Below are 23,893 nucleotides of genomic sequence, written 5' to 3' on the forward strand. Positions count from 1 at the left end.
CACACTTCTTCAAGCAGATAGTGATCCCAGAAATGAGACTCTCAGAGTTCCCTGGCTGCTTAAGACTTGCAGGCATGCTTGGATGGAAGCAAGCTGTGGGATGGAGATCAAGGCAGACTCATCCATCACAGCTGGTGCCAGGGTAGCCCTGCCAGAGCCAAGGCATACCCCTGGCATTTGCCTGGCCACAATGGCCACCACAGAGGGCAGCCCTGCTCCCTTCATGGCACAAGTGTTGAACAATTCCCCCATCTTGTCTTTTGGGTGGAACAGCAGGAGTGGAACTGTTTGTAAGTGAATGAAGAAAGAAAGAACACTACAAACTCTGGCATAGAAATGTTTATGTATATTTTTTAAAATGGAACTTGGGAATCCTGATATGGTGCACAAATCACCAACATCTCTTGCCCATCGATTGACAAGAGCTCATTTTCCCTATGTAGTTGCCATCAGTATATACATTTTTATTGTTGCATGTCTCATGTCTAAAACACTCACGTTTTCAAACATTTCAGTGCTCAGCATCACTAACAAATAAGTCCAGTCCAGTACTGAAACAGTGGCTTGCAGAGGGGCACAATTCAGAAGGCAGAAGCTGGGAAATACTGGATGAGGAACAGCTAGGAGAAGAAACACTGGGAGGGAGAGTGTTAACAGATTCACTGTCTCTGGAAAGCATTCCTCCACTCTCCCCAAAGCCAAGAAGAGCTCAGAAAGGGTCAGAACAGAAAGCACAGAGGGTACAAGCTCAGATTACAAGACGTAGAAGTGACATAGATTAATAGGGACGGAGGGGGTGGGATCCTTAAGTGGGAGCACCGCCATTCCTAGGAGATGGGTTCTTTGTTCTCTTGCTGTGGTTATTAAAGTTTCCAACTGGTAGGAAGACTCCTTTTCCTTTGTTCTGCTTATCTACTGCCATGGGGGAGGAAGCCAGTTCCCTGAAGCCTGACACCCATGTAGGCCGCCTTGAGCTCCTTGGAGAAAAAGGTGGGATCAATCAATCAATCAATCAATCAACAGTGGGTTAACAAGAGAGGAGGCACGAGTGGCCCCTGTACTCTTCCATTTGTTGACTTATTCTAACACCTATGATAGAACGTAAGAAAGCAACTCTCTCCAGCGTCACTGGAGGAAGGCCAGGTTATTTCTGTTTTGGGTACCACGCTTGAATGCAGGGGCGTACCTGAGGGTTGGTCAGGTTAGTCTCTGCCAAAGGCCCAGGCCCAGGGGAGCACAAAAATTGTGCCCCTTCCCTCTTGCTAGGAGCCCACCAGCCCGTCTGTGCCCTCCCTGGGCTGCTCCTCTGCTCCTCTGGGCAGCCAACATCTCCTTGAGAGCCAGTGTGGTGTAGTGGTTAAGAGCGGTAGTCTCGTAATCTGGGAAACCGGGTTCGCGTCTCCGCTCCTCCACATGCAGCTGCTGGGTGACCTTGGGCCAGTCACACTTCTCTGAAGTCTCTCAGCCTCACTCACCTCTCAGAGTGTTTGTTGTGGGGGAGGAAGGGAAAGGAGAATGTGAGCCGCTTTGAGACTCCTTAAAAGGGAGTGAAAGGCGGGATATCAAATCCAAACTACTACTACTACTCTTCTTCTTCTTCTTCTTCTTCTTCTTCTTCTTCTTCTTCTTAAGGTCTTCTCTGCTTGAATGTGATTCATAGAGTAAGAATCTGCTTTCAAAGTCTACCACAGTAGGAAAATCCTTAAATAAATAAATAAAGACTAGCAAGCTGGGCATCTTTCAATGGTTATTCTCACGAGGTCCCTGATTGGCTGCTGCACAGACGACCTTCCCTGCCATTGGATGGAGTCTCTACAAAGTTCTTCCCCAAGAGAAACTCTTGATTTCTCTCTGTTTCTCAGTTTTCAGTCTTAAATTCAGTTCTTCACATTTCCACATTAGATTGTGGTTGGTTGTTGTTTTGTTAAAGTCTTCATGAAAATTCACCAGCATGTTAATGCAAATTTCTCCTTTGCTCTCCTTCTCACTAAAGAAATGCTTTTTCTATCTCTTTTCTGGAAACATATACCTACTTATCCACGCATATTTGTATGCATTCCCTGACTGGACAGCTGCATCCCCGCCTGTCATGGAACTGCCATCAGAACAGGGGCAGGAAACAGAGGGGCAGTTGTGTTACTGGGAGCCTCTGAAAATCTCGCAAAGCAGTTCCTCTTCCAGTGATGAGGAAAGCCCTACCTCCAGTGGGGAAGAGGTGAAAGGACCAGAGGATGCTGGAGGGAGCCTCAGCACCGCTCCTGGCCAAGCCAGCCAGGGGGGAAGCACGCCCCTTCCGTTGCCCACCCTGCACAGAAGTCTAAAGCGCAAAGAGGGAAGGGAAAGGCTGGGCGCAACGAGCCTTTTATGCTGGGGGAAGTCCAGGAAACAAGCACTCCCGGGTTCTGCTAGCGATTGAGGCAGACATGAACTTTGGGGTTCTGCACTGTGAATAGTTTTGCACCTAAATAAAACCTGTAAAAGACAGGTCGGAGTCCTGCCTGGTTACTCGTGAGCAACCACCTTTGCCATCTGACACCCCCCCCAAAAAAATGGAAAAGTGTGAAATTAAATGAAAGCTAAACTGACTTTCTTCCCCGTTTTTAAATAAGAGCCAGTCCTTTTTGATTTGAACATTGCAATTCCCTGACTCCCTTGGGTGACGCCAAATACCCTTGTCATCAGCATTTTCTGCCAGGAGAAAAATAAAGCCCAGAGGGAGGGGTGTGCTTTTCGTGTGCTTCTTGGTCTCTCTTCCTTTCGTTGCAAATGCATGTTCTTCAGGGGCTGCTCAAACAATAAAAACCTTCTTTCTTGCCAGAGTTGGGTCCATGGGATGTACTGGCAAGACACAGCCAGGTGTTAGGAGATGAGGTGGTGCCTGAAACACAGCCAGAAACGGAGAGCTTTTCTTAGGCTCAACATGAGTCTGATTTGTCTCCAGTCCTGGCACGGTGGGAGGTGGGGACCCTGAAATCTACAAACACCTTCTGTCGCCCCTCACCTTCTCTGTCCCTGGGACTCTCCCTCCTGTCTGGCTCTCCTCCCTGGCTCACCTGGAAGCAACATCTGGATCTGACCTTCTCCCCACCAATTGTCTGACTCTGCAGCACTCACCTGAGTTCATTCAGCAGGAAGATGGCAGGTGAGGAGCTGAAACGTAAGGGAACCTGCGCAGGTTCCATCTGCAATGGGGTCCGGAGGAGGGATTGCTTGTCTGCATGCACTGGTTTGTTGAAAAGCATGCAAACTGGGCATTGTCTAACACTGGGCAGGATGTTTGAATCAATATGGGAAACGGGGAAATAATCCAGGCTGCCTGATTTACAGCTGGCTGCAAAGCGATTCCATGTTCTGTGCAGCACAGGAAAGCTTCAAAGCCTTCAGAGTGTTAAGCGACCTGTTTGAGTCGGATTCGCTGTGTCCAGAATAGGGATGGGCAAATCGTTTATGCCGTGAACCACCCCGAGATCTGGGGGGACAAATTCTATTTCTAACAACAAGCACAACAATTTTAGTGCAAAGTTAGTGTGGGGTTTGTTTTGTTTTGTTTTGTTTTGCCAAATGTACACCTTTTTGCAAAGCAATTTCCCCCAATACAGTCGTACCTCTGGTTAAGAACTTAATTCATTCCAGAGGTCCGTTCTTAACCTGAAACTGTTCTTAACCTGAAGACCACTTTAGCTAATGGGGCCTCCCACTGCCCCCGCGCTGCCAGAGCACAATTTCTGTTCTCATCCTGAAGCAAAGTTCTTAACCTGAAGCACTATTTCTGGGTTAGCGGAGTCTGTAAGCTGAAGCATCTGTAACCCGAGGTACCACTGTATAACACATGTTTGCATGTTATCTGCAGTGTGTGTGTGTGTGTGTGTGTGCGTCTGTACCAGTGTCCACAGACCCAGTATACACATTTTTGTACACATTACTTGACAGGGGAACTGCATTGAAGTGTGAAGGGTGGCTGGATTTCAGTTTGCATGCTGTTTCAGAAAGAGCTGATTCAGTAGGCTTGCCTAATAATAATAATAATAATAATAATAATAATAATAATAATAATAAATTGTATTTATACCCCACCCTCCCCAGCCAAGACCAGGCTCAGGGCGGCTAACATCCGGTATAAAACCAATTGATTAAAATACAACTTAAAAACAGGATTAAAATACAACTTAAAATGCAGCCTCATTTCAGTGGAAGCCCAGATCAAAAACTGTTCGGGGGGAGCAAATATCAAATCTTCACCAAGGCCAACTATCCAGACTGGTCCTACGTGAGCCAGAAAAAAGCCAGGGAAGTCCCAAAATAGGGGTTCCATCACAGAAGGAAAAGGAAAGAGGTGGAGGGGAACTGAATCTTAGTGTCTCCCGCACCCCTAGCCCAGAGTGGTTTTATGGTTCAGCCTTATTCATCAGCTGTAGGTTCAGGACAGATGCCACCCACCCCCAAAGGGCTGCTTCTCACAGTGCATAAGCAATTTATGGCCTTTGCTGCCTCAAAATGCCACAATGGCTTTACCTTAAACAACTGCAAAAAGGAGCTTAGATGCAATTAAAGAAGCAGGGAAAGTATATCAAAGACTATTAGCCAGGATAGTTAAAAGTTAGAGAAATGTTACTGTCAGGGGTTCAGGAGCAGAGGCGAGGGCAAGGGAGGAAACAGAGAGTGAGGGGGAGGAGTCCGAAGGAAAGATGAGCGATGACGACGACCCGAGATCTCTGAGTCTTTCCAGTGAATCGGAAGATTCACAGAAAGGAGCGCCAGTGACCAGAGCAAGGGGGGAGCTTAGGGGGACACCCCAGGAAGAAGGGACAAAAGGGGGTTCAGAGAGCAGCAGTTGGAAATCGGGGCCAACGTCCCCAACATAGGGCAGTGGGGAGGAAGGGCGCCAGGCATCGGGATCAGGCGGCTCGTCGCAGGGGAAGGACATGAGTCAGGAGTGGCCACACCTCCATCGGAGAGAGAAGAAACGGTCAAACGGAAAGTGGGAGGTTGGGCGCGCGTGCCAAGTTCAAATGCACAGGAAGGCGGCACAGTAAGCAGCCCGGAAAGGGAGCCAGGTCCTAAAGCCCGCCACAAGGAGACAGAAGGGTCCGGGGGGTCAGCGTCAGAAGAGTCCCGGAAGGAAGAGACCACGGGGGGCAGAGGGACCCAGAGAAGAACAGTCAGGCGGAAAAGGTGGAGTAAGGCGAGGGTATTAAGTTGGTGTACAGGAGGCGGGGACTCAGACGGAGCTTCACCGGTCTAGCTTATAAGACGTAGGGCTGCACGCTGCAGCTTGGAAATGGAAACTGTAAATCAATAAAGACTTTTATACAGTGAACGCTGGCTAGCGTGATCCTCTGTGAGCTCGGATCTGGAAGCAGCTTTGACAGTTACATATCACTGAAAAACATCTGCTGGGGAGAACTATTGCCTTAGTATCCCAATGCTCAACTTATTTGGTGTCATCCAGCTGACTGCTTTGGGATGAGCCCATCTGTTAATTTCCTATATTTTTTGCCGATATTTATGTTCTGTTCTGCAGTAATCTGCTTTTTATTTAAACAAATTCTCCCCCCCCCCTCCAACTACATAGCTCAGTAATATTTTTTGATAGGACAAATGGCAAGAGATTCAGACTTAACATTAGGAAGAACTCTCTGAGGACAAGAGCTGTTAGACAGCGGAACGGACTCTCTCAGAAGGTAGTGGATTCTCCAACTTTGGAGGCTTTTAAACAGAGGTTGGATTGGTTCAGGGATGGTTCAGGGATGTTTAAGCTGAGATTCCTGAATTCCAGGTGGTTGGAATGGAGGATCCTAAATATCTACTAGTTATTTCCCAATTCAAATCAGACTTCAAATTCAGGCAGTTACTAAACCCATCTCTTTTGGCCTCCGTTAAAATGATGACCCTTACAGGTTTCCCCCATTGTGGTCTCAGACAAGATTTTCAACAAACCTGAAATTAATGTTCTTTTTTCATATAAGAAACCTATATAGTAAATCCCATTTAGGTGGTTGGAGGCAGGGTCCCCCATCTACAGACCTATCATGTTGTTGTTGTTGTTGTTGTTGTTGTTGTTGTTGTTGTTGTTGTTTAGTCATTTAGTCATGTCCGACTCTTTGTGACCCCTTGGACGAGAGCATGCCAGGCACTCCTGTCTTCCACTGCCTCCCGCAGTTTGGCCAAACTCATGCTGGTAGCTTCAAGAACACTGTCCAACCATCTCGTCCTCTGTCGTCCCCTTCTCCTTGTGCCCTCCATCTTTCCCAACATCAGGGTCTTTTCCAGGGAGTCTTCTCTTCTCATGAGGTGGCCAAAGTCTTGGAGCCTCAGCTTCAGGATCTGTCCTTCCAGTGAGCACTCAGGACTGATTTCCTTCCGAATGGAGAGGTTTGATCTTCTTGCAGTCCATGGGACTCTCAAGAGTCTCCTCCAGCACCAGAATTCAAAAGCATCAATTCTTCGGCAATCAGCCTTCTTTATGGTCCAGCTCTCACTTCCATACATCACTACTGGGAAAACCATAGCTTTAACTATACGGACCTTTGTCAGCAAGGTGATGTCTCTGCTTTTTTAAGATGCTGTCTAGGTTTGGCATTGCTTTTCTCCCAAGATGCAGGCCTCTTTTAATTTCGTGCAGTTTGCAAATGCATCCTAGTTGTCTAGGAGAATATGAGCTGAAGATGAAGACGTGTGGATTCAAGAGGTCCCCACTTGGTTGCTTTTTCCTTATTCCCTCACAATGTAAATACAGTGGTACCTCTGGTTGTGAACGGAATCCATTCCAGAGGCCCATTCCCAACATGAAAAGAGCACAACCCGCAGCGGCGCATCTGTGCACACCCGGGTTGCGATTCACCACGTCTGCACATGCACGTGATGTCACTTTGTGCTTCTGCGCATGCATGAGTGGCGAAACCCAGAAGTAACCCTTTCCGGGACTTCTGGGTCGCCGCGGGACGTAACCTGAAAGAACGTAACATGAGGCAGACGTAACATGAGTTATGACTGTACTGGCATTCAGCCCTTTAATCTGCATTTATATGCAAGTTGTTCATATGTTCTAAGTTTGTACAAGTCTTCAATCCAGTCGTAGAAGGGAACCACAATTTTATTTTTCCAATTCATTAGCATCAGTCTTTTTGCTGTGGTAAAGGCACAGAGAGTCCAGTCAAATTGTCCTTTTCTAAGGTTCCATGTGCTGGGTATATAATTCAAGAGGATGTTTTGCTCTGCAAATGTTAGGTTGTTCCATACAGTTATGTTGATGCTTTCAGTTACCGTCTGCCAAAAATCTTTTAAAAAACAAAGAAACCCACCTCTGCCCATGATTTCACATGTGTGTGTTCTGGAACCTTCTTTTGTCTGCATTAATCTCTCTTCCTTGCTGCTCTCTTCTCAGAGTTGACCTTGATGCAGACCATGGAAGGCAGCAATCAGACGCTAGTGGTGACCGAATTCATCTTCCTGGGTTTCTCTGGGGTCCAAAAAGGTCAGTCCTTCTTCTTCCTGCTCTTTCTGACCATCTACCTCTTCACCCTGGTGGGAAACTCCATGATCTTCACCCTGATCCAGCTGGATTCACGCCTCCACAGCCCCATGTACTTTTTCCTCAGCCATTTATCCTGCTTGGACGTCTGCTACTCATCTGTCACCATCCCCAAGATCCTGGTAAACTTCTTACACCAGAGACACACCATTTCCTACAACCAGTGCATGGCCCAGATGTTCTTCCTGATGACCTTTGCAGGGACTGAGTGCGCCCTGTTGGCCGTCATGGCCTACGACCGCTATGCCGCCATTTGTCAACCCTTGCGCTATGCTCACCTGATGAGCAGAAGAGTGTGTGTCCCTCTGGCTACCACTTCTTGGATCTGGGGCCTCTTGGACTCTGCCATTCACACTGTGCTCTCCACCAACCTGGCCTTCTGTGGGGCCAACCAGATCCACCACATCTTCTGCGATGTCCCACCACTGCTGAAAATCGCCTGCAGCAACACCTATGTCAACGAGATGGCCCTTCATGCAGCAAGCATTTTTGTGGGGATCAGCCCTTTCCTCCTGGTGGTCATCTCCTATATCTTCATTCTGTCGGCCATCCTTAGGATCCACTCTAACACTGGCAGGCACAAGGCCTTCTCCACTTGCGCAGCCCACATAGTTGTGGTCATCATCTATTTTGGGATGGCCAACGTGAACTACAACCGCCCGAGCGCAGGCTACTCCTTGGAAGTGGACACCCTGGTCTCCACACTCTACTGCATCATCACCCCTATGTTGAACCCCCTCATCTACAGCCTCCGCAACAAGGAGGTGAAAGAAGCCCTGAAGAAGGTTCTGGGGGGTCAGAAGAGGGGATACAATTCCCCTCACTAACAAGTGGTGTGGAAATCAGACCACTAGATAATCATTTGAAATGTACATTAGCAGCACCACTCCTTATTCTATCAGGAGGGTCTCTTTGCTCTGAGGGTTGTACAAAGTGCAAAAATATTGACACGCAAGTAGCATGCAAATCATTTCCTCAGATACACTGAAAGTTTACAAAGATTGCAAGAAGACTTCAACCAGTTATTAAAATAGGTTTGCCCTTTTAGAATCAGTTTTTCTAGCAGTTATCTTACTTTACTTGCAGTGTGTGGTTACACATGTTTTTGCACAACTTTGTTCTTGCAGCTAAAACAGAATATGAACCAAGCATATGCCTCCCTCATCCTCATAGGACTAGTTTAGCCAGCTAGCGCTGGTGATCATCTAATGTTTATTGGATGGATTTTTCCCCTAAATTGATTTTTGAATTCTGAATTTATTGTTACTCATGTTTTATACTGTATTTTATGCTGTTTTTTGTTGCATCAATTAAGTGTTTTAAATTTGTTGTTAGCCATCCTGAGCCCAGTTTTCTGAACTGGGAAGGGCAGGGTATAAATAAAAAAATATTTATTTATTTATTTATTTATTTATTTATCCATCCTTAGTTACGTACACACTTTAACCGTTAAACGAAGCAGATTTGACTATATGTTCTGCATTGTACACCAATGTATAAGCTCAAGACAAGACTCATGATTTTCTGTTTACTGTTCAGGTGTGTATAATTAAGCTCCTAATCAGTACCCTTCCCATCCCCATCCAGACCTTTTGTTTGTTTATTGCATCATTCTGTATTATATTATATTTTAAAATTAAGTGCTTTTAGTATTTTGTAAGCTACCCTGTACGGTTATTTTGATACACTGTATCTTTTAAAAACATTATTAAAAACGCGCACACAATTCCCCCTAAAATGTTCCTCATTTTTTGTATGTTATTTTCAGCAACTTATGCCCTTTTATCCACGCTTTACCCTACTTCAGACATTTTTTCTGCACCTTACTTGGCTGGAGATTTGCATTGCAAGATCTGGAGATGGGCAAATTGAAAAGGCGGGCTGTGCTTTGATTCCCGTATTGCTTCAGAAAGTGTGAATTAAATGGAGATTGAATAGATTTTCTTCCCCCATCACTAACTGAGAGCCTGGTTTGAACATTGGTATTCCCCAACCCCCTGGGTCCCCACCCTTCGCTCACGACTCCAAACTTCTCTGCCAATTAAAAGAAAAACCCAAAGGGGGTGGGGAGGGGAGAGAGAAGAGAAGTCTTTTTCTGGACTCCTTGATTTTTCTTTCTCCTGATGCAAAGGTGTGTTCTTCAGGGGCAGCTCAGGCACTCAGTATAAACCTGATCTCCTGCCAGAGTTGGACCCGCACAATACAAGAAGGGTCAGCTTAGCTTTAGGTCATGTGATTGATGCTCGAAGAGCTGGGGACCTTTTTTTGGGAAGAATTCCTGCCTGACTCTCCTCACTGGGTTACCTGGAAGAAGCATCAGCATCTAAAACTGGCTTTCTCCACATCTTTCCAAAGGCAACAGGTGCCCCACCATTATCCATGCAGCAGGAAGGTGCCAGGTGAGAAATGGAGGGAAATGAAGGTGTCCATGAAGTAGCCCTCGGACCCAGGAAAGGTTTCCTTTGCAATGGGGGTGGGATAGGAATTGCTCATCTGCATGCACCACTTTGATTGAAACCAGGGAAATTTTTTAACTGGACGGTGTCTAACATCATTCCAGAGGTTTCAACCAGAAATCATGCTGGGAAATGGGGAAATAATCCGGGCTGGCTGGTTTAAAACTGAGCACAAAATGATTCATTTTTCCATGCAGGTCAGGAAAGCTGGGAAATGTTCACAGTGCTGGATTTGCTCTGTCCAGAGTAGGAATGAGCAAATCTCCAAATTTCAGTTTTGCTCCATTTCTCATTTCGTCACTCTTAAGTTCATTTTTCTACATTTTAACAGCAGTTTGGAATCTTTGTTAAGTCCTCGTGAAAATTCATCAGCATTTTAGTGCAAAGTTCTCCTAATACAGTATATACACGAGTGTTCGTTTGTTGCAATTTTGCAAAGCAATTTCTCCTAGTACAGTGGTACCTCGGGTTACAGACGCTTCAGGTTACAGACGCTTCAGGTTACAGACTCCACTGACCCAGAAATAGTACCTCAGGTTATGAACTTTTCTTCAGGATGAGAATAGAAATCGTGCGATGGTGGTGCAGTGGCAGCCGGAGGGCCCATTAGCTAAAGTGGTACCTCAGGTTAAGAATGGTTTCAGGTTAAGAACAGACCTCCGGAAGGAATTAAGTTCTTAACCCGAGGTACCACTGTATAATGCATTTTTGCATGTGTTACTTGATCGGAGAACTGTATTGCAAAATTCAGGTTTCAAAGGGTGGCTGTTTCAGAACCTTGGAAACTGTGCAAATGAGGTGTGTTTGCCATTGAATGCAAATCTAATGCACTCCCCATCCCAAGCCCAGAGTGTTTTTACGCATCAGCCTTATTTATTGCCCATGAATTCAGGACAGTCGCTTGCCACGCTTCACCCTTCCAAAATAACAGCTTCTCACAGTGCATAAGAAATGTTTGGGTTTGGCTGCTTGGAGATGCTGTAATTCCCCTACATTAAAAAGCTTTAAATTGGGCTTGGGCAGATATGGGGAGGAGAGAAAGTCTATCAATGGCTATTAGCCACAGTAGCTAGACTTTAGCCAGAGGTCACATGGCCCTGAGGAATATCTGTTTTGGAGGGCTATTGCTCATGTGCTCTGATGGTCAGCTTCTCTGGCAGAATCTGAGAACCACTTTGTGAAAGGGGGAGGTATGCAATTTGTAGATTGCACATGTTTTCTACTGATAATTCTCTTCCATTCTGCAGAAATCTGCAACTTTAAAGAGAGAAAAAACCCTTCGTAATACATATTTAACTACGTACATAATACATCAGGCCATTTCTTGGAAGAATTGGCCAAGACTGACTTCTTTAGGCATCCCTAAGAGAAGGATTCTGAACTAGACAGACCTTTCATCTCATCCGGCAGGGCTGGTCAGAGAGAGGGTCATGAGAGCCTCAAACAGCACTCACACAAATTTATACTGGGTGCTCTTAGGATAAGATGTGAATATAAACCATATATTGATTACAGGGGAATACAATACAGAATTTATTTATTTTTATAGCAGAACATCTTGGTTCCGCCTTGCTCAGTTGTGGCCATTGCAGGGCTTTGAGGCTGCTATGCTCAGAAGGGCTTCATTCATGGAAGCAAGCGGTGCTGCCACGGTCCTTCTTGTTGACACCATGTCCCTCATGCACATCTAGAATTTCTCCCTTTTTGCTACTATTGCTGGATCTCTTGGCATCTCTGTAGTCTGACCAGCTGCGGTTCTCAGAACAATGTTAGCAAAAGCGAGAACTTCTGGATGTACACAGATTACACATTACAGCTGCAGGGGCAGGAGACTTGTTCAAATTTCTTACAATAATCAGCTGTGAAGCCTTCTGGGCCATTTAAAAATGGGCTATTTAAAAAAAAATCTCACTGACAATACTGTGGAGCTCAGAGATCATTATGGGAAGCTGGTGCTTATCAGAATCAGATTGGGCTAGACATCATTAAATGCTTCAATAGCATCATTTTTGGGGACAATCAGATGCATGCAATTTCTCATACAATTTTTAAAATTCATTTGTGACGTTATCAGATCCTATTATCAGTTTATCCTCGTTGGTCTTTCGTTGTTGGACCCAATTATTCTACTATTTATTTTTAAACAAACAAATATGGTCACAATCTGCCAGCTTTGTTTCTTTCATTGAAGATACACTGTCTAACAAATCTTAGCTTTTTTCTGTTAGAGTGCAGTTTATGAGATCATATTTTCTTTCTATAATTTTTTGTAGAGAACATAGCCATGTGTTTCCTTTCTTTCTAATTGTTGCATGCCTTCTCCCTTTGTTTTATTTTTTCAAGTATGAGTCTTTTAAAATTATTTGACCTCTCATTACTGCCTTTGAAACATCCCATATAGTTGTTGTTTAGTCATTTAGTCGTGTCCGCCTCTTTGTGACCCCCTGGACCAGAGCACGCCAGGCACTCCTGTCTTCCACTGCCTCCCGCAGTTTGGTCAAACTCATGTTCATAGCTTCGAGAACACTGTCCAACCATCTCGTCCTCTGTCATCCCCTTCTCCTTGTGCCCTCCATCTTTCCCAACATCAAGGTCTTTTCCAGGGAGTCTTCTCTTCTCGTGAGGTGGCCAAAGTCTTGGAGCCTCAGCTTCAGGATCTGTCCTTCCAGTGAGCACTCAGGGCTGATTTCCTTCAGAATGGAGAGGTTTGATCTTCTTGCAGTCCATGGGAGTCTTTCATATAGTAGTTTGCATCAACTCTACAGTGTTATTGATATGGAAATATTCTCTAGGTTCTCTAGGTCTGCTAGGTCCCAAGTGACATTTTCATTCTTTAATGTAACATTTTCCAAATGCCAGCACTTGTTGCTTTGCAGTCTGCTGGTTGTCCATGCTAACATAGCTGTCAGCATATACTGGGATTCCAGTTTCGACTTTAGTGCCACGTTAATAATAAAAATAAATTTTATTTATATCCCGCCCTCCCCAGCCGAAGCTGGGCTCAGAGTAGCCAACAACAGTAAAATAATACAGCATTCTAAAATCAATTCATTATAAAATCAGTTAAAATCAAATTAGTGGCAACCATTGGGCTAGAGTTCTATGAGGATTACCGAAGGAGGGGGTCAGGCTGTGCCCTGGCCAAAGGCCTGATTGAACAGCTCAGTCTTGCAGGCCCTGCAGAAAGATGTCAAATCCCGTAGGGCCCTAGTCTCTTGTGACAGAGCGTTCCACCAGATCGGGGCCACAGCTGAAAAAACCCTGGCTCTGGTTGAGGCCAGCCTAACCTCGTTGTGGCCCGGGACCTCCAAGATGTTTTTGTTTGAAGACTGTAAGGTCCTCCGTGGGACATACCAGGAGAGGCGGTCCCGTAGGTACGAGGGTCCCAGGTCATATAGGACTTTAAAGGTTAAAACCAGCACCTTAAACCTGATCCTGTACTCTACCAGGAGCCAGTGCAGCTGGTATAGCATCGAGTGGATGTAAGGAGTCTCGCCGCGGCATTCTGCACCTGCTGGAGTTTCTGGGTCAGTCTCAAGGGCAGCCCCACATAGAGTGAGTTACAATAATCAAGCCTGGAGGTGACCGTCACATGGATCACAGTGGCTAGGTCAGCGTGAGAGAGGTAAGGAGCCAATGGCTTAGATTGGTGGAGATGAAAAAATTCCACCTTTGTTGTAGGTGCAATCTGCGCCTCCTTGGAAAGGGAGGTATCGAAGATTACACCCAAACTCTTAACAGACGGTACTAGCAGTAATTGCACCCCCACAAGAGATGAGAGTTGCCACACTTCCGTTTTGAGTGTTACGCTGAAGTCTGTCTGTTTTTGCTATTTATTTTGTGTTCTTGTGGCTCTTTTTGGTTTTGGTTTTGTGACTTTGTGGAACCCAGTTCAGCTACTGATGGATTGTGTGACTGCAGTACATTGTTTATTGCTTCCATTTTATGGATCAATGGTCTCATTAGACAGTAAAAATCATGTTAAATTGCTGTTTTAGGGGTTGTTTTTAAAAGTCTGGAACATTTTGCATTACTTTGTATGGGAAAGCGTGCCTTGGCTTTGGAACGCTTTGGTTTTTGAATGGACTTCCAGAACGGATTAAGTTTGAGAACCAAGATATCACTGTACCAGGATCTTAAATGGAATACCTGATCAGCTCCCCCCCCCCCCCCGTATGGCATCTTTTCCTTTTAACCTTAGAAATTTTACCTGCATGCCTTATGAGATTTTCCTTTGAAATGCATGCGCTGAGTTGATACATTGTGCTGCTTCAATCCCTACCTCCCATGCTTGCTCTAGTTCCAGAAATCCCTTAAATTGCTTTTCTAGAAATCCAACTCTCTCTTATTTTTAAAGGTGTGGCAACTAGAAAGGTCCCAGAGTATTCCAAGTGTGGTTTGATGGAAGGAACATAAATGTAGATGTGCCCAATCTTTCTCACTGCTCTGCTCCTGATTTAATCCTCTTTCTGAAGAAGACCTTTCCTACTTCACAGAGGTAAGTTTGTGGGAGGGTATCCCAGCTATAAAAACAAGCCCCCCCAAAAAAAAAACCCACCAGGAAGAGATCAAAAGAATATAATGTTATTGTTAAGAAAGAATATGAACTAATATAGAAGAGAGCAGTCACTTATGGATGCTTTAGTCAAGATCCCCGCATTGAACTAAATAACCCTCAGAATCCCTTCCCACTCAACTATTCGATGAGTTTATGGGTCTAAAGGTTAAGCAGAAGACCTCCTTCCTAGAGAAACCGATATGTCTTCCAAATCAATGGGACCCCCTCTCCAAGCAGGGAATAGAAAGCAAGGTACAGGCTCGGTTGCCTATTTCTGCATCTCAAATTCTATTAGCACCAGATTCTTTGTGCCAACTTAACTTATGACAAAATGCTTTGCCGTTACATCAGTTGCAGACTCCCAAAAGTTGAATATGTCCCCGCCTGGGGCAGTAACACATCCTCTGGTTTTTTTGTGTGCACATAATGTATATAAAATGAATTTATAAATGTGCTCTTGTTAGGACTATGAAAATGATGAAAGCAGAGAGATCTTTAGGGACAAAAATACTCTGTCCCATGCACATATCTGCATTCCCTGCCCACAACTTTCTTTCTTTCTTTCTTTCTTTCTTTCTTTCTTTCTTTCTTTCTTTCTTTCTTTCTTGTACTCCACTCAAAACTGACCTCAACAGAGCCATGGAAAGCAGGAATCAGACACTACAAGTGACCGAATTTATCTTCCTGGGTTTCTCTGGGGTCCACGAGGGACAGTCCTTCCTCTTCCTGCTCTTTCTGACCATCTACCTATTTACCCTGGTGGGAAACGGTGTGATCTTCACCTTGATCCAACTGGATTCGCGCCTCCACAGCCCCATGTACTTTTTCCTCAGCCATTTATCCTGCTTGGACGTCTGCTACTCATCCGTCACCATCCCCAAGATTCTGGCAAACTTCTGGCACCAGAGACACACCATTTCCTACAACCAGTGCATGGTCCAGATGTTCCTCCTGATGACATTTGCAGGGACTGAATGTGCCCTGCTGGCCGTCATGGCCTACGACCGCTATGCCGCCATTTGTCAACCCTTGCGCTATGCTCAACTGATGAGCAGAAGAGTGTGTGTCCCTCTGGCTACCACTTCTTGGATCTGGGGCCTCTTGGACTCTGTTATTCACACTGTGCTCTCCACCAACTTGACCTTCTGTGGGGCCAACCAGATCCACCACATCTTCTGCGATGTCCCTCCTCTTCTGCACATCGCCTGCAGTGACACCTACGTCAATGAGATGGCCCTTCATGTAGCAAGTGTGTTTGTCAGCCTGGGGACTTTCCTCCTGGTGGTCATCTCCTATATCTTCATTCTGTCGGCCATCCTTCGGATCCGCTCCAACACTGGCAGGCGAAAAGCCTTCTCCACTTGTGCTGCCCACATAGTTGTGGTCATCATCTATTTTGGGATGGCCAACGTGAACTACAACCGCCCAAGCGCAGGCTACTCCTTGGAAGTGGACACCCTGATCTCCACTCTCTATTGTATCATCATCCCCATGTTGAATCCTGTCATCTACAGCCTCCGCAACAAGGAGGTGAAGGAAGCTCTGAGGAAGGTCCTGGGGGGCTTGAAGAAGGGCTCTGATCTTCCTCAGTAACAGAGTCTCCTGCCTTTGGTGGAAATTTTCTTGGGGGTCGAAGTACAGTGGCTAACACCATATTCCCATTGGTTAGACTTAATTCAGCAATATATTACTAGACAGATTCCAAGAATTAGGTCATGATTCTGCACTGGGTCTTGTGTCCAACGCCCAGTTCAGTAACTGCCTTGTCTCCCAGTCTGAAGAGCTGCTTAGCTGACAAATTCAACATGGCGCACTGTCACAAGGGGATTTGTCTTGAACCTCAGACCTAAATCCAACAATAATAATAATAATAATAATAATAATAATAATAATAATAATAATAATAATAATAATATATTTATACCCCGCCCATCTGGCTGGGTTGCCCCAGCCACTCGGGCCGCTTACAGAATATATAAAACACAATAAAGCACCAAACATTAAAAACATTTGTTCTTGTTGTGTCCTCTTTTTTCAGCTTAGTCCTCTGAGAACAAAAAATTCCCATTCTTCCACAGTTAAGTTCTTTTAAATTCAGGGACCCACATTTCCACGTCTTTTTCTGTTTTCTTTATTTTGTTAAGTCTTCCCCAAGATTCATCAGCATCTTAGTGCAAAGTTCTCCTGACTCACACACATTCTTGTATGCAGTCTTGCTTGACATATTCATTCTTTTAAACACCATTTCCCCTTTAAATGCAACCTTTTCTCAATGTAAGGAGGCTGAAGGGACATTCTTTCACCTCTGGTGGACTTGTCCAAAAGTGAAGGCCTTCTGAGAAATGATCTACAATGAGTTAAAAAAGGTGTTTAAGTATACCTTTCCCAAGAAACCAGAGGCCTTCCTCTTGGGCATCGTTGGCCAGAAAGTGTTAAAGAAGGATAGAACTTTTTTTATGTATGCAACTACAGCAGCAAGAATTCTTATTGCAAAATATTGGAAGACACAAGATTTACCCACACTGGAAGAGTGGCAAACGCAATTGATGGACTATATGGAACTGGCGGAAATGACTGGCAGAATCCGAGATTTGGGAGAAGGAGCAATGGAAGAGGACTGGAAAAAATTTAAGGACTATTTACAAAAACAATATAAGTTGTATGAATGTTAAGAATTTGCACGATTTGGAAACTTTAGCTTCAGCAACCAGATTTGGTGAACAAGAAACTAAGTTATAAGTAAGAAAAGGTTGAAATTTAAAGTAATATTATGTTTAATTTAAGGTATAAGTAACTGATAAAAAGTACTTTAAATCTAGAAATATAACATCTGAAAGGTACAAAGTAAGACATGAAACAAGGTAATAATTTTCTGATATCTTTTATTGTAAAGAATGCAGGGGGAGGGAGATGTGGGGAAGTCCAGTTGGTTATGTAAAAATGTTTTTGAAAGTTTGATCTTTTCTTTTTTCTTTCTTCTTTTTTTTTCTTTCTTTTATTCTGTGTATATTTCTGACTTTGTATCTGGAAAATGTAATAAAAAATTTTTTTAAAAAAAATAATGCAACCTTTTCTCCATATTTTACGTTCGCCCGTATAGTTCTGCAAATATGACTTGTGGTGGATATCTGCCCTGTATGATCTGGAGAATTACAAATTTGAAATGCTGGCTGTGTTTTGATCTTCGTACTGTTTTTTGGAAAGTGTGAATCAAATGCAGATTGAATTGATTTCCTCCGCCCCTCCTCCCTGAGAGCCTCATTTGAACACTGCTATTCCCTGATCCCCTTGAGATCTAATCTGTACCCTTGGCACCAGCATTTTCTATCAAGGGAAAAACCCAGGAGAAAGAGATGTCTTTTCTGGCACTCCCACATATCCCTTCCCTCTTCAGGGGCTGCTCAAACACTCAATAAAAGCTCTATTTCCTGCTGGAGTTTGGGCCACAAGATGCAGGCAGAACTATGTCCAATTATAGGGCGTATGGTGATGCCTGAAGGACAAGGAGGGTCAGCCAGAAACTAGAACCATTCCTTGGGCTGAAGATGAGCCCCAGCCTGGTCCATCCCTTGTTCTGACAAGAGAAAAGGTGGAGACTCTGCTACCCATCCACCCTTCTCTTGCCTCCAGGTCCTCCTGCCTGGTTCTCCTCAAATGGGGGACATGGAAGAAACATCAGCGTCTGAAACCAAGTATCTCTACATCCTTCCAAGCCCAGCAGCAACCAGCTGAGTTCCACAGGCCAGAAGTTGCCAGGTGAGGAGCAGAGAAATAAAAGGACCTGGAAAGTCACCTCCAAACCCAGGAAAGGCTGGATTTGCAATGGTGATAGGGAGGCATCGCTCACCTGCACGCACCAGTTTGCTTAAAACCATGCAAATGTCACATCCGCCATTGCGTAATATTGTATATGATGGTTAAAGCATGCAGGGAAATGAAGGAATCGTCTGGGCTGGCTGATTGACAGCTGGGCGCAAAGCTGTTCGATGTTCCATGCAAGACAACAAAGCTTTGACCTGCTCACAGTGGCGAGCAGTCTGCTTCAGTTGACTTCATTCTGTCCAGTGTAAGGACTGAGTGATGTGCCAGTTTTGATTTCTCCTTTTTCCGCTCTTAAGTTCAGTTCTCCATATCAGTTTGGGGATTTTATTTTATTTTCCCAAGTACTCACAAAAAATTCACCAGCATTTTAGTACCCAGCAGATTGCAATTTTAGGCCATATACAGATATTTGCATATCAGTTTCCCTTAAAATAATGCATGCGTTTGAGTAATGTATCTATTTGCGCACACATTCAGCCACTGTGGATGCAACCTGGCAGCCATTTCCTCAGTGGGGGACCTGTATTGCAAAATTCGTGGAAGTGCAAATTTTGAAGGGTCCTCCCCCCCCCCCCCCGTGTTTCAGAAAGTACAGATTAGTTAAGTCTGTTTTTAAATGTAAACTGAATTTGATGCCCTCCCCCCTCCCTAGTCAAAAGCGGTTTTATGCATCAGACTTACTCATGGGCTGTAGATTCAGGACAGACATTTCCCCCGCCCACCAAAAAGTAGTGTGTCTCACAGTGCAGAAAACATTGAAGGGTTTAGCTGCCTCAACATATCATGGTAGCCTTGCCCTAATCAGCTTTTAATAGGGCTTAGACAAATTAAAGGAGGAGGGGAAGTCTATCAGTGGCTATTAGCCAGGGTAGCTGAACTTTAGCCAGAGGTCACCTGCGCAAAGAAAGCCTCCCCCCATCTCTTAAGTCAAGCTCCCCCATATCTTTCCATCGTTCTTTTCAAATGCAAAAGGGGAACTTAAGATTCTTAACTGAGCAACACGAGGGTGTTGAGCAACTGGCTCTGGCATCCCACAGTGCCAGGGGCGCCGACTTATAAAAAATATTGGGGGAGCCCGCGAAAGCTCATGAATAATAAATAAGCTCATGAATATGCAGATAAAGTGGCGCCGCCTCCTCATGAGCGAATAGGGGAGAGCGTGCTGCGCCTATTAATCAGCTCCGAAGGAAATTGGGTGGAGCTTTTGCTCGGGAGGGAGGGCAGGAGGCATGCAGCCCGACCCTGTGCATTTTGGGCTGGGGGAGGGGCGGCGGTGGCGCTCTGCTGGAGGGGCGCCCGAGATTATTGGGGGGCGGAGCCCCCACCAAACGAATTTTTGAGGGGGCTCGGGGCCCCTCAGGCCCCATGGAGTCGGCGCCTATGCACAGTGCTGGATTTATGTATAAGCTAAACAAGCTATGGCTTAGGGCCCCACTCCCTTGGGGGCCCCCAAAAAAAATTTAGAGGGGGAAAAACTGGATGTACATTTCCAAAATAGAAGATAAAAAACAAATAAAATAAAACCTACAGACAGCAACAGTGTTTTGTGTCGTGTAGGCTCCTATGGTGTAAGTCATGGGCCCCCAATCATTTTAAGTTAGAGCTTAATAATTATTTCACTATTAGTATACTTCTTCTTTCACTATTCATATACTTCTTCTTAATTGTATTTCAGTTCAACAATTACTTTCATAAAATACATATTTTGTTATGTGCAATTGGCTTGAGATACCTATTAGGTCCATCAATTACCATATAGCATATATTCAACACAAAAAAGGGACAATGTGTTGTTGACAAAGGACAGCTGGACATATCAAGGGCCCCATGACCTTCAGTCGCTTAGGGCCTCATCAAACCTAAATCTGGCCTGGGGTGTGGGTGTGGGGAGACTTTAAAAAGCTGAGACGCCCCTGCAGCTTTCCTCCCTCCCCATGGCCAGGGGAGCTGCCCATCCTTGCTGCTTACTTGTGAGTAAATTAGAACGACTCTAGTGTGGTGGATAGGCTAGGAGTCATCCGGTTTTATTTCTACTGGTTTATTTTGCATTCTGTTTTGACCTTCTGCCTGCTTCCCCCTTACTTTTTATTCTTTAATAAATTATCCTAATGTGACAACTGGAATGTCTGTGTGGATGCCAAATTGAGGATCTTAGAATCTTTGAGGCTGCAGTGCTCAGAATGGCTAAGTGAGGAGGATGCTATCCTCCAGGTGAGTGATACTCCAAGAGGGCTGGTGGGAATTTCCCAGGAGCGCTAAGAGGCCAAGGGCCAGCAGCAAGGCGCTGTAGGTGTAAACGACAAGAAGACATTGAAAAGCTGGCATTGACAGATCAAGTTCATAAACTGAATTAAACAAACTGAAAAGTTTTGATTGCATTTTGAATAAATGTTTGAGAAAGAAAAGTGGTGCTACAGTGTCCAATGGAACATTTAGACACACGATCCTAATGTTACTGGTTCAAATTTCATGGTTAGCAGTTCATGCAGACTGCTATTATGAATAAGGCTTTTTATTAGGGGATCAGAATGAGTTTGACCAAACTGTGGGAGGCAGTGGAAGACAGGATTGCCTGGCATGCTCTGGTCCAGGGGGTCACGAAGAGTCAGACACGACTAAACGACAACAACAACAACAACAGGGATGTGGTTATGGAACCAAGGGAGCAGGGACCCAAATAATTTTGGGAAACATGGATCTAGGTTCAGGCCATGTGCTGTTCCTGCGTCTAATGTATATATCCAGAAAATCAATGGCTGTTGTAGAGTCATTTTTGCAGTCCAGTTGATTTCGTTATATATGCAAATGTTACTGAAGTAAATCTTCCAAATCTCCCAAATACAACAACAGCAGCAAGTTGAGCTAAGCACTTTAATTCTGAGAACAGCAGCCTATCAAACTGATCAATAATTGCTACAGAGATGCTAAGAGATCCAACTCTGGAAGCAAAATGCACATGCTGGATGCATGAACGCTGCAAAGATACAGTGTGTGTGTGTGTGTGTGTGTGTGTGTGTGTGTGAGAGAGAGAGAGAGAGAGAGAGAGAGAGAGAGAGAGAGAGAGAGATGCAAATTCTTTGTTCAAATCAGCAAACAGGTATTTGGTGCCCCCCTAGAGTTCTACAGAGTGTGGTCACAACTGCTCAGAGGTCTTACAACAGTGGTGTCCAAACTTGGCCTTCCAGCAGTTTTGGGACTACAACTCCCATCATCCCTAGCTAACAGGACCAGTGGTCAGGGATGATGGGAATTGTAGTCCCAAAACAGCTGGAGGGTCAAGTTTGGCCACCACTGTCTTACAACAAGAATAGCTTAAGGGGTCGGTTCAGGGTATTCCATTCAGTGTTTCCCCAGTACAGCATTACTTCTGCCCCCTAAGACCAAATCTCCTCCAGTGATGTCTGGATCAACGATTGCTCCTACTGCAAAGGATAGTAGTTAGCATCAAAAAGGGAGAGCTCTCTCTGCGTGTGTGTGCAGAGCAACCTAACCATTTGGGCAGCTGCACCTTCTGATTGGGAAGCCCTGCCCTAAGAATTGGTGTGGGGCTTTTTGTCTTGATTGTTCCATAAATAAGGAAATATTCCACATAGCCAACACAGCTTTTGCCAACTCTCTCTCGCTTCCTGGTTCTCTTCTCAGAGTTGACCTTGATGCAGTCCATGGAAGGCAGCAATCGGACGCTGGTGGTGACCGAATTTATCTTCTTGGGTTTCTCTGGGGTCCACAAGGGTCAGTTCTTCCTCTTCCTGCTCTTCCTGGCCATCTACCTCTTCACCCTGGTGGGAAATGGGGTGATCTTCATTCTGATCCAGCTGGATTCACGCCTCCACAGCCCCATGTACTTTTTCCTCAGCCATTTAGCTTTCATAGATATCTGCTACTCGTCTGTCACCATCCCCAAGATCCTGGTGAACTTCTTGCACCAGAGACACACCATTTCCTACAACCAGTGCATGGCTCAGATGTTCTTCCTGATGATATTTTCTGCAACCGAGTGCGCCCTGCTGGCTGTCATGGCCTATGACCGCTATGCCGCCATTTGTCAACCCTTGCGCTATGCTCAACTGATGAGCAGAAGAGTGTGTGTCCCTCTGGCTACTGCTTCTTGGACCTGTGGCCTCCTGGCCTCCACCATTCACACCGCACTCTCCACCAACTTGACCTTCTGTGGGGCCAACAAGATCCACCACATCTTCTGCGATGCCCCTCCTCTTCTGCAAATCGCCTGCAGCGACACCTACGTCAACGAGATGGCCCTTCATGTAGCAAGTGTGTTTGTCAGCCTGGGGACTTTCCTCCTGGTGGTCATCTCCTATATCTTCATTCTGTCGGCCATCCTTCGGATCCGCTCCAACACCGGCAGGCGAAAAGCCTTCTCCACTTGTGCTGCCCACATAGTTGTGGTCATCATCTATTTTGGGATGGCCAACGTGAACTACAACCGCCCAAGCGCAGGCTACTCCTTGGAAGTGGACACCCTGATCTCCACTCTCTATTGTATCATCATCCCCATGTTGAATCCTGTCATCTACAGCCTCCGCAACAAGGAGGTGAAGGAAGCCCTGAGGAAGGTTCTGGGGGGCTTGAAGAAGGGCTCTGATCTTCCTCACTAACAGAGTCTCCTGCCTTTGGTGGAAATTTTCTTGGGGGCCAAAGTACAGTGGCTAACACCATATTCCCATTGGTTAGACTTAATTCAGCAATACATTACTAGACAGATTCCAAAGAATTAGGTCATGATTCTGTGCTGGGTCTTGTGTCCAACGCCCAGTTCAGCAACTGCCTTGTCTCCCAGTCTGAAGAGCTGCTTAGCTGCCAAATTCAACATGGCGCACTGTCACAAGGGGAGCCAGCCTCAAACCTCACACTGTCCCCAAATCCTTTAACGGTCGTTCATGTTGTGTCCTCCTGTTTCTGTTTAGCCCCTTGAGAACAATATGGGAAATATTTCAATTTTTCGCTATTAACTTCAGATCTTCTTGTTTCCATGTTAGTTTGTGTAGTTGTTGTTTTTCAGTGTTCTTGAAAAATCACTAGTATCTTAGTGTAAAGTCATTTTTGAATGTTATTTTGTTTCATATACGCTGTTTCCCAACACGATTCCGCCTAAAATATTCTGTGAACTGTCCTCAGACCTTCAGGTATATGGCAGTATATAAATTCAACAGCAGCAGCAACAACAACAATAAATACACCTTTTCTCTTGTTTAATCGTTTAGTTGTGTCCGACTCTTTTTTTCCCCCAGTACATTTTTATTCAAATTACACAAAGAAAATATACAAATAAACATACCGCTAAACATATCAGTATACATATAAGTACATATTTACATAATTTATTATTTCCCTTCCCCAAATTATACAAAAAATCATAAAAAGAAAAAGAAAATCATAATATTTCAGGCTCTGCCGAGCCCTGGACTCCCCTCCACCCTTTTGGTAAGTATCAAATAAATTCCACAATCACGTATTTTATTTTTATTCTTAAAAGTTAATCACTCACTGTTAGATTTATTCCAACCC

General features: G+C 44.9%; 3 protein-coding genes across 3 annotated transcripts; all 3 read left to right on the forward strand.

Annotated features, from left to right (window-relative positions):
• Positions 1–7,392: 7,392 nt before the first annotated feature.
• LOC310688161 (olfactory receptor 5V1-like) lies at positions 7,393–8,358 on the forward strand (the record flags this gene model as incomplete). Its single annotated transcript, XM_083464284.1, has 1 exon — positions 7,393–8,358. The coding sequence occupies exon 1, from the start codon at positions 7,396–7,398 to the stop codon at positions 8,356–8,358; it is 963 nt and encodes a 320-aa protein (XP_083320410.1). The 5' UTR covers positions 7,393–7,395.
• Positions 8,359–15,184: 6,826 nt separating this feature from the next.
• Positions 15,185–16,138, forward strand: LOC310688162 (olfactory receptor 5T7-like; the record flags this gene model as incomplete). Its single annotated transcript, XM_083464285.1, has 1 exon — positions 15,185–16,138. The coding sequence occupies one exon, from the start codon at positions 15,185–15,187 to the stop codon at positions 16,136–16,138; it is 954 nt and encodes a 317-aa protein (XP_083320411.1).
• Positions 16,139–22,029: 5,891 nt separating this feature from the next.
• LOC310688163 (olfactory receptor 5T17-like) lies at positions 22,030–22,983 on the forward strand (the record flags this gene model as incomplete). The annotated part of the gene is made up of 1 exon (XM_083464286.1): positions 22,030–22,983. The coding sequence occupies one exon, from the start codon at positions 22,030–22,032 to the stop codon at positions 22,981–22,983; it is 954 nt and encodes a 317-aa protein (XP_083320412.1).
• Positions 22,984–23,893: the final 910 nt, after the last annotated feature.

The sequence above is a fragment of the Podarcis liolepis genome (genome assembly GCF_965112155.1).
Source record: "Podarcis liolepis genome assembly, chromosome: 10".
Taxonomy (NCBI): Eukaryota; Metazoa; Chordata; class Lepidosauria; order Squamata; family Lacertidae; genus Podarcis; species Podarcis liolepis.